At 38.2% G+C, this 11,607-nt stretch overlaps 1 protein-coding gene across 1 annotated transcript in view; it reads left to right on the top strand.

Annotated features, from left to right (window-relative positions):
• Positions 1-14: 14 nt before the first annotated feature.
• LOC102816741 (neuromodulin-like) overlaps positions 15-11,607 on the top strand; it is a 184,992-nt gene continuing 173,399 nt past the window's right edge. Inside the window, exon 1 of the mRNA XM_006864162.1 lies at positions 15-187. Within this exon, the coding sequence (XP_006864224.1) occupies positions 158-187 (30 nt within the window). The 5' untranslated portion in view covers positions 15-157. The remainder of the gene's footprint in view (positions 188-11,607) is intronic.

Genomic DNA, 11,607 nt, shown 5'->3' with positions numbered 1-11,607 from the left:
AGAGAGAGAGAGAGAGAGAGGGTGGGAGGGAGGGAGAGAGCGCGCTAGCGCGAGAGAGCGAGTGAGCAAGCGAGCAGAAAAGAGGTGGAGAGGGGGGGATTAAGAAAGAGAGGAGGAAAGGAGAGAAGGCAGGGAGAAGGCAAGGGACGATACAACCATGCTGTGCTGTATGAGAAGAACCAAACAGGTAGAGCTAAAGATTTTTACTTCTTGCTCTTATAAAATTACCAGAGTGCAATATTCCCCTGTAAAGGCAGAAACATGTTTTAACTGCTTCTGCTCTGGCCATGGTGCTCGCGTTTCCTTAGCATATGGTAACTGATGGTTGCATCGCAGCTTTTATTCTTTTCTGTCTTTCATGCTCTGGTGTGGGAATGCTGCTACTAAATAGGGTGAGGGGAGAAAAAAATTATGCCTGCTTGGCTAGAAATAAAAATCCCCTCTTTGGCTATTAGTAAATGTTCATCGTGTTTGATCTCTGGTTCTGAGGGTGTGGATGTAAAAAGGGGTGTGGGGAGAAGATGTGGGCTCTACCTCCTTGAAGCTGGGGAGGCAATTCTTTATATTATGTACAAAAAGCCGGGTTAAGGAAATCATATTCCGGTCTGAGTATCGCTAGTTCTGTCGTACAATTTTCTCACATGTGCTGCGGGAGATACCTTATTTCATACATGCATGAGCTTTGAATGGGCGTGGGTATTTATGGGAAAATATGTGAAGGTTTTTTTTTTTTTTTAATTATTTCCTTTTTCAATGAATGAATGAAACTGTGATTTGAATTTTGTTTTATTTTTTTAAAGAAAACCTAAAAACAGTAGGACAGGGAGAGATACTGACAGTGTTGTATGGTAAAATTCCCTTCCTAAGATCGGTAGCCGATTGTGTTTTAGCTGGTCGGTGGAGAGGGTGGACCACGCCCCTAGGAGCTTTGAGCTGGGATGGGATGGGAAAGACAAGCCGGGTGTTACCTGTTGGAAACCAGGGATTTTTCTCTTTTCCCATCTCCTTGCATCTTTTCGGGAATTGTCAGTGTCAGAGACGTACTAACATTCTAAATAAAAAGCATGGTGACTTCATCAAGAAGAGGGACACACACAAGATTAGCAAGACCCTGAGTCTCCTCCTCCCACTGCCCAGGTTTTTCTTCCATTTCAAATTGCTCACTTATTTCTTGAAAGACATTTTAGAAACTTGATTGGGGTGTGGGTCAGAAGGAATGAGGAATTCCGCAGCAATCAACAGTGCGGTGATATTTTCCCAATGAAGCTTTCAAACATTTGTTGGAACACGTTTGAAAGATTTTAGGGAAGATTAAGAAGAAAAATGGGCGTGGATATGGGTGAGTGTGTGTGTGTCTGTGTGCATGTGTGTGTGTGTGTGTGTGTGCACGTGTGTGTGTGTGTGTGTGTGTGTGTGCACGCGTGCGCGCGCGTGGAGAAGGGACTGTCTTGGTCCAAAAAGCCCTTTGCAGATTGATTGCCCTAGGGGTGGGGTGCAAGTGATCGGATTTGGACGTTCTTCCTAGACAGGTATTGGTTATGGGGCAATTTGTAATACACTCCTTGAATCCAAGGGGGGTGAAAGAGAGTGGGGAAGAAGCAGGCTGTCAGCCTTGCACATTTAGCCAGCGCCCTGGAAGGGAGGGGTGGGGAGAGAGGCCGAAGGAGAAAGAGACAGCGGCAGAATGTCAGAGAAATGGGTGAAGAGGCAAGGTGAAAATTAAATAAATAACTAAAGCAGTAGACACCCCGGATTGTGCGTGTGGTTTGTGTATGGATGTGGAGTGACTTAACTTGCAGCACTTCCAAAACTGATTTATGGTTCCAGAGATTGATGCTTCCATTGGTTCATTTTTTCAAACCAGGACATTCCTTAACCTTATCGTCCTTCATTTTAATATACAAACGCAGTAGATACAGGTGTCTGGGTTCACAACACTGTTTAAAGAAACGTTCTGAGGTTACCCCACTGGTGAATCAGGGAGATAAAATTTAAGAAGGCGGAGCCCCAAGGAAGCCAATGCTGTTCATTAAAAAAGCTTTTTCATTTTGGATAGGAAAATATGCCAGTTTACAACTTATTCCCACCTTACTTATCCACATGCAAGTATACACACATCTTTTTTTTGACAAAGGAGACTAAGCATGAGTTATAGAAGAGGAATTGGGGCTAAAGGAATTCCTTTTCCAAAATGAAGACAGCAGCTTTAACCTGGCAATGAGCCCTGGTGATGCAGTGGTTAAGTGCTTGTTACTAACAGAAAGGTTGGTGGTTTGAATCCACCAGCTGATCCATAGGAGAAAGATGTGGCAGTCTGCTTCCTAAAGATTTACATGCTTTGAAACCCTATGGAGCAGTTCTACTCTGTCCTATAGAATTGCTATAAATCAAAATCTACTTCACAGCAATAGGTTTAGCTTTTTTTTTTTTTCGTTTTTGGCCTCCACTCAGGTTTTATCTCATCAAGATGATATACTAAGTAATGAAGCTGAAATATGCATTTAGGGAGTTGTAGGATTTTACATGTAAATGTCTATGCTTCTGCATATTTCACGCACATAAAGTCATGGATGTACTCTGTATGGTGTCCACATACCTTCTTGTGTTGTAGCATAATTCATATGCAAGAGAGGAAATGAAACGTATGAAAATTGTCCTATTTTACTCATACATTTTATTAATAGGTACTTACGAATGAAGTAGTACTGTATTCTATAATATCATTGTTGCATATCTTGTACATAAGTCAGTATGTAGCATAACATTAAATCAGACTGAAGGAAATGGTGTATTATGGGTGTGGGCTCCATACTACACTGGTATTTATAGAGCATAAGTGCTATGTCTCACACATGTCTCCTGCTTGTGGGTGAAATGATCCTATATCATTCATGACAAAATCCACTGGTGACCATCCTTCTTTTGACATCTATTCTTCACCCTAGTCCTGAACAGGGAATAAAATAAGGGCAGAAGCCTGCAAATGTCTAAACTCTGCCACACCCATGAAATCCAGCAGAAATGTGGGAGGGGGTTGGAGGGCCTGCACTTCCTTCCTCTTCCACTTGAGCAGCATAAAGAAGCAATCTTGGATTTCTAACTTGTAATACATTGCCAATGGACAAGAAGAAAGCATAAGTGAACTGTATTAATCATTAGTCACCACCACAGATTATTACAGCAGTTAAGAAGAGATAGAAGTGAGGCAGGCAAAGGAGGAATAAAATAAAATAATCCACTGAGATTTAATTGGCTTATGATTTTCAAATACCTTGGGACTTACTTTAAATAGCTTAATTACCATGTATATTGTAGATGATGAAAAACTTGCAAGGTGTGTTCTGTGCTCACAAAGCAAGAAAACTGCAAGGAGTGTCCTTTGTTTAAAAATAATGACCTGCTTATAATTGAAGTGTAAAGAACACCATGAAAGCAAATAGTGCCCCCCGGTAGCCTCCCCCCCAATATGATAAATAATTCTTATCTCAGAGTGTGATCTGTGTTTTAGAATTCCAACCTCACTGCGTCTTTTCCTTTTAGTATAGGAAAAGTGTGGAAAGATGTCGCCTTGTTGCTCGCTCAATGCAGACAATTTTTCCAAGTGATAAATTGGATTCCTTCTAAATTGGCCTGAGCCACACCCAGTGCCACCTAGGGATTAAGTGAATTAATTAAATGAAGGCAATTCTATACGTAATAAAATTGAAACTGTTCTTTCTTTCTGTTTTTAATGGCAATTGCCTTCACATATTTCTATATTTAAAAGGAAAATATATTATTTAAAGAGCCATTTTTTTTTTTTTTTTTTTTTGCCCCTGACATATTATCTGGACCTGCTGAGAACTTAGAAAATGTATTGGTATGTGTAAAAAATTCATGTAGAAATGTGTTCATTTCTAGTGATTTTGTAATTGCTTCTATCCATGCCAGGGTGCATATACAATGAGCCTTGCTCTCTCTCCTGCTGACAGTCTGTGAAACTGTTTTCTTTTTTTTCCCCTCTGACTCACACTGAGAAAGCCTGGAATAAGAAAATGCAGGGTTAAGTTCTCTCTTATTGAGCTGGCAAAACTAAGAAACCTTTCATGCTACTTGTAAAGGGCACCTCTGAGAAAGCATGTGTTTTAGGGTCTTCGTTCTTAGTGAAATTGTCAGTATTATGCCTGGGGCTGAAATAAGAATTTTTGCTGGGCACTTGGACATATTATCAGGAGAACCAAGCCTTGGAAAAGGACATCATGCTAGGTAGAGTGTAGGATCAGCAAAAAAGAGGAGGACCTCCAATGAGATGGGCACAGTTACAGCAGCAATGGGCTCAAGCGTAGCAATGATTGTGAGGTTGGTACAGAACCAGGCAATGTTTGGTTCTGTTGTGCATAGGGTTGTTAAGAGTAGGTAACAACTCAAGGCACCTAACAGCAACAACAGCAAGATGACAAGGGCTGTGTGCTTTATCTGCATGCATGCAATAGAACATATGTACTAACCAATTGTTACCCTTGTTCATAGTATTGATAAGGTAATGCAAGCTTAAACCTTTCACCATTAACAGTTCAAAGGATACGCAATCAGGTCACTTCAAGAAATGGCTCTGCATTTAACTATGTACTTCCTTGTTAATTGTGATAGAGATATTCAAGAAGTGTTTTGTGTCAACCAAAAAAGTGATTGTGGGTATGAATCCTCCCTTTCCAAATTCTAAGCTATTGCCTATGCACTACTCTAATTGGACCTTTACAGTATTCTTTGGGGTGTTGGGAGGAGCACTGTTCAGAATCCCTACTTGGTATCACTTATTGAATCTGATCTTGGATTAATCACAGTTGGGCTTTCCTGTTCTCATGTACAATAAGGATTTAAAACAAAACTAAAACACCTGCTTACCTGTAAAAGGTTAAATATAATTGATGTAAAAACAAAGATCAATGCAAATGCAACAAACCATTTTTTCCCTTAAGATTTTCAATATGAGACTTGACATAGACTTGCCATCTTTCTAGGAATTTTACGTTCCTACAGTGTCTGTTTTCTGTTAGAGATCAGTTTCTTTTAGTCAAGTGTTGAGTTCACTGCTTGTGCTCTTGCTCCATCCCTTGGTTTTACCCACAGAACTTACTCCATCTTTGCCTACTTTCTCTTGAGATTTCATCCTCACATAGCCTATAAATATGCTCTTCTTTCTTTTATCTTAAAGGATCTACTCTTAACTCTGTGTCCCCATCTCTGTACTGATCTGTCTCACCTTCCTTTTAGAAGAAAGTCTGTGTAAGTACTGCTTTCCACACTAATTTTCTCATCTTCACTCCCCATTCACTGTACCATCTATTTTAATAAGTCTTCTATTCCATAATTCCATTGATTTGTGTTCTGAAAAAGACAACACACCCAATGATTATTCAGTCTGCATTTATTTGATATATCTTTGGCATTTTTATTCAATCCCAAATCTCTCCTTTCTTGGTTTCCATGACAACTCTCTTCATTCTCCTGCCTCTCAGGTACTACTCTAGCTCTTTGGCTGGTTTGTTTCACTGTATTCTCACCAAAATATTAATGATCTCCTGTCTAATGATCTTCATCTGTTTCTACATTCTACATACTAACCCTAAATTATATCATCTATAAAGCCAATATTTTAACCACCTGTGGACCAGACATCTCTCTTGGCCAAGACCCATAGAAATTTGTCTGGATGCTTCAGAGAAACCCAAGTTCATTATACAAAATCAAGCTGCGTATCTTCTGTTTTGCCTTACACTTGGTCTACCTTCAAACTTTCTACCCTTATTGCTGTAACATTATCCACCCAGGATTCCAAACTCTAAAGGACCTGGGATTAATCCTCACCATAGTCCTTTCTTTCAACCCCCATCCAGTTACTTTGATTTTAGTTTAAAATATTTTTAATTTATCCTCTGATTTTTACTTCCATTATGAATAACCATATTTAGACCATTATTGTTACCCATCTAGACAAAAGTCATAGCCTCCTATTTGGACTCTCTAACTCCACTTTGCTCTTCTCCAATTCTCCTTGCACATAACCCCAGAATTATTTTTACCCAACACATATCTGGTTTTATTTTCCCTATTAAAATTATCCAGTGATTCCCTGTTAAGCATAAGATAAAATTCAAACTCCTTAGCGTGACAAGTTCTACTCTTGTCTACCTTTCCTATGTCATCCTTAACACCCCCTGCTTCTCACCTTATGAAATAATGTCACATTTCACACTTTGATGCCATTACTCATGCTGTACTCTTTGCCCACATTATAGTTCTGTTTCATTATTGAACATTTTTATTTCTCCTGCAAGAGTTAGATTTTTGAAATCTTCCTTGCCTTCTTAAGCTTTCTTCAACCTTGCTTGCCACAGTTTTATTTTTTGTACTATTACTATTATAGCATTTATTATATGATATAAAAATATAATGCAACATCCAGACTTGCTGTTAGAGAGAAAAGACAGAATCTTATTTATTGTTTTGAATCTCCAGTGCATGACACTTACTACATAAAGTAATTGGTTCTAACTGTGGGTCATTTGTCTGTTAAGTGTACAGGACTGAGTTTGCAAGTCCTTCTACAAGGTATGGCATGTCCAAAAGGATAGAATTGCTGGTGTATTTTTGTTTTTAATCTGTTGACATCAAATTGTAAAGTGAAGTTGATCATCCTTGATTCTCGTTATTGAACTGTAGGCATGACAGCCATCAGCTTTTGGTGAAAAAAGGCATAGAGTGAGCCTACTTATAGACTATGATTCTCCAAACTACCATTAACTGGTACCTACTTGAAAACTTCCTTGAATGTCCTCCTTCTTGACTGGCTAGTGTGCTAGCTCTGCCATTTGAGGTTAGCAGAGTTTCAGTGTAGGCACATGGTCATCACATTTTGGATATTCACATGCCCTTCCTTCCTTCTAGATTCCAGATGCTTGTCCTCATTGCTTTGCTTCACAACTACTGCACATAGGCTCTGATCCAATGTCTTGCTACTCTTAGCTGATTTTTTTCACTGATCATATGAACTTTAAGAAAATGTATACAATGATGGTCTGTGCTCAGGAGCACGTGTCCAAGAATTAATTTTACCTTGATTCATATTTCTTTCCTTCCCACCGAAGTAGCCACATACCAATATTTCACAAGGAGAAATCTTATATGATTGTAAAGGGAGGGAGGTGGTAAACAGTTCCTCAAATATCTGCTAAATAAATGAGAATCAGGTCAGTTGTGTTTTTCCTATACTGAAGGGATTTTAATTTGAAAGTAGGTTTATCCTGCCCAATACGGGGTAAACTGCAACCATAGCTTTCCATGAAAATACCCTTTGCCAGGTTTTTAAGTAATACTTTTTTGTGTGTGATTGAATTGGCATGAGCTTGAGAAGAACAGTAAGGTGAAATAATTTGTAGGTGCAGTATGTCTTCAACTGCTGAAGTTGGATAGGTTTGCTTGGGCTTCCTCAAAGAAAAGACCCCTTTCTTTGATAACTTGTTCAGTGCCACCAATTACTTTTATATTGAGTTTCCTTATCCTAGTTTCTTCTCCTTAAGTCCAAGCAGTGTTTTTTCAGATTAAGTAGTGCAAGTTTGTGCTAATATTTAATGAGGGACAGTATTGAAGGAGAATTTTAAGAGAAAGAATATACCCTCCAACCTTCCAAATAGATATTTTAGACAAAACAGGGGTTTTACATTTTAATGCATGGTAGATTGAAAATAAATATCTGTGTAGGGATCAACTTGATGAATCACTAGGGGAGATTATTTTGAGATAGAAGACCATTCTTGTATATATACTTAGAACCAGCTTTTTGTATTGGCACTCTGAACTCTATTGGAGCTCCCCATAATTTCAAAGTTACGGTTCATTCTCTCCTGTCTGCTTACATCAAAGTGGCACTCTTGTGGTCAGTTTGGGATTTAGTATGGGAGTGTGACCCTAACCTAATTATGTACATACTTATTAGATGTTGTTTGTTTTAATGTCCTGTTTCATGTCTTTGTATAGAATAAACCCTTACCCTGGGTTCTAGACCTGGTTCTGCTAATTGCTTGTCGTGTAATCTTGGGTAAGTAAATTAATCTTTCTGACCCTCAGTTATTCATCTGTATAGTGGGGCACATAAAAAGAGCCATCCAAATCCTGCCTTGCCTTTTTAATAAGGTTGCGCTGAGGCTTAAATAAAGTGATTAACGTTTTACAAATGTAATACAACACTGATCAAGGAAATGTACAAATTAAGATCTAAAATTTTCATGGAGCAATACAAAGATGCACACTTGTTCTCTGTACAAAACATATACATTCTCTTTTTTCATCCCTCCTCTTCTGTTCTCTGCAGAGTGAATATCAGCCATGCTAATGAATGGGAGCATAGTGTGAGGGTAAGTCAAACAGTATTGCTACTAGGCTTCCAATTCACACATTCATGGGTTTATTCCAAACATAATATATTTAAACATAGCTTTGTGACCAGTGGATGGATATAGACAAATTCTCTCAGTAATACACTTATATTATTCTCATTATGGTGACTTCAAAAAAATGCCCAATCAAAACAGTGGCTTCTGAGGGGATCTGCTGGGCCAGTTAAATTCAAGGCAGAGATGTCATCTCAGAAGGTTATGGCACTTGTTTTTTTGGGATCTCAAAAGGGTTATCTTGATAGATTTTCTCAAAGGACACAGAGTAATTATGAAGGCTTATTATGAAAAAGTATTAAGGACATGGAAGACTGCATTGGTGGTTAAAGTTGAACCAATTTTTTTTTTCATCATAACAATGTATCTGTTTATTCCTTGAAGGTAACAAGGGCTGTTCTATGAGAATTTTATTTGGAAACCTTATCTTGAAGCCCTGATCTTGCACCTTCAGACTACTTTTTGTCCCACAAACTCAAAGAACATTGAAAAGGAACACAGTCTAAGTCCTTCAAGAAAGCCCAAAATTCCGTTTTGATGGATACATAGAAAGGGTTAGAGAAGTGGAAGCTTTGCCTTCAGACCTAGATGGAGGATAGGTTGAGAAAAAAATAACTTTATGTTTTTATATTATTCTTTAATAAAGGCTTCTCTGATTTTTTTAAACAATGCCTTTGACTTACCTTCATATATCTTGACCATTACCTTTGAAAATTTCACTAACAGAATTTAGATAAGTAAATATTCATTCAACTTTTCATAAGATCCCATGGATCAATTCATTTTCGTCAGAAATATCTTCTGTGTGTTTTTCTCCTTTTTCTATTTTAGTGTCCCTTTCTTTATTTAGATCGTTTCCTTTTTCCCTGTGTTAAGTCTCTGCTTCTCCTCTCATCTCTATCCCCAGTTCACCTCCAAACTGCATTCTCAGTACTAAGATTATTAGGCATGCTGTGCTCATATCAATCACATGAGAGCCCAGTCAAGCAAAAGAATGGAAGTGGGGGACTGGTTGGGAGACTGAAATGGGAATGCATTATGGTTGGGGAAAAGCACAGTCTTCAAAGATTGTTACCTGAGCACCATTTCAATAACAATTTGAAAGTTTCTCAACTGAATAGGAATTGATCTCCATCAGAAGAAGTGGTATCTTGGAACTTTATCTAACTAAACTCTAAATACCATGATTAATCTCCTAATCACTCAAGTTCTCAGTTCTCCTGTGTCCCTGGTTATGTTTCGAATATGTTTCAAATTTAATAAAATAAGAAAACATAAAATTTTGATTTAACTATGGAAATCTGCAACCCAAAGAAACAGAAGTTTTAATATATGGGTAATATTTGACAGTATTTGCAAGTGTAATTAATGGATCGAGTTTGTCCTAGAGATTCTGATTTTCGTAGTTGCCAAAAGTCTAACATTAATTATTATCAAGGTAGTTTGGAAAAACCCTTTTCAACCTATTCCTCACTTATCAACTATCTTGTTATCTGAAATTTTTACTTATGACTAAAGTAAACAATTTACTTTCTAGCTATTTTGTGCATTAATGACATTTGTCTGCTATGGAGATGTAAGGTATAAATAACACTAACTGCAAGGTTAAGGTAATGTGTCAATTTGACTGGACCATAATTTTTAGTAGTTTCAAAGTTTGATGCAATTTTTTAAAATTATGTAACGATGTAGTCATCCTCCATTTTGTGATCTGATGTGATGATCCTCATTCTTATGTGGTCATAAAACTGATTTCTCATAATAATCTGTTCTTTGGAACCTAACCATATCAGTAAGTGAGGAGTGGGTACAGATAAGAGAGCTTTTGTAGACTGCAATAGAAAGGTATGTAATGTTAACTAGAAATTTGGAAATAACTTGGTGTCTGAAGGAAACAATTATATCTTTATTTATAGTTGGCTATGAGTTCTAGTGTGACGCTGTGGGTTAATGCGCCAGATGGCAAAGCCATTTGAACTGCAAGGTCGGCAGTTCAAGCTCACCAGCTGCTCCTCAGAAACCTTATACAGGGTTGCTATGGGTCGGAACTGACTTGATAGCACTTCACAACAACAACAACAAGTGTCTGTAACCCCTTTAACTCTTTACTCTAGCCACCTGTCTCTCTCTTTGTCTCTCTCTCTCTCTCACACACACATACATTTATTGTATTTAAGTATCCTTTGATTAGTTACAAGTAACAGAAACCAACTTCAAAAATCCAACCAAACTCACTGCCATCTAGTCAATTCTGACTCATAGGGACCCTATAGGACAAAGGCTTGAAATATTTACAGAAGCAGACTGCCACATCTTTCTCTTGATGAGCAGCTGGTGAGTTTAAACCACAAACCCTTTGGTTTGCAGCTGGACATTTTAACCACTGTGCCACCAGGCTTGGCCTTATAAAAGTGATCTATTATAAGAAAGTACTGCTGAGTGTCACAAAACGGTTAATGTGCTTGGCTGCTAACCAAAAGGTCCACCTGGAGCTGCTACAGAGGGAAGGACTGATGAAAACAATTAGTCATTGAAAACCCTAGGAAGCAGGGTTCTAATCTGACATACATGGGGGTCACTGTGGTTGTTTTTATAGATTCTTACTATTGAAAGGAAATTAGAGTTCTCATGAAATTAAGAAGCTGACTAGTGAAGACAAAAAGAATCAGAATAGATCTGGAAACCTCAACAGTAGAAATTCATCGACTTTCTTTCTGGGGTCCTGCATTTAAAAAGCTCATTTACCACACTGTAGGATAAACATGGGACTGTTAACCTCAAGGTTGGTGGCTCGAACCCACCAGCAGCTCCTTGGAAATTTCAAGTTTGCTATGAGTCACTCATCTCAGCAGCACTTAACAACAACTATCTTAATCAAATTTCCATACACGGAGATGACAAACACTGGTTTTCACTCTCTTGCAGAAATTTAAGTGTAACAAGTATCACCTGTCTAAGGGGAATACTACCTAGCTTATATTTTTGCTGATTTGACATGTTGTAGTTTTGCTAACCCACCAGCCGATCCACAAGAGAAAGATGTGCAGTCTGCTTCTGTAAGTTTACAACCTTCGAAACCTTATGGGACCGTTCTACTTTGTTCTAGTATTACTGTGTATCAGAATTAACTCCGTGGCTGTGGATTTCAGGTTGTTGTTGTTGTTGTTGTTGTTGTTGT

Source organism: Chrysochloris asiatica, unplaced genomic scaffold, assembly GCF_000296735.1.
Source record: "Chrysochloris asiatica unplaced genomic scaffold, ChrAsi1.0 scaffold00061, whole genome shotgun sequence".
NCBI classification, from domain to species: Eukaryota; Metazoa; Chordata; class Mammalia; order Afrosoricida; family Chrysochloridae; genus Chrysochloris; species Chrysochloris asiatica.
Note: the sequence above shows the minus strand (reverse complement) of the source record. Positions and strands in the feature narration are given on the sequence as shown.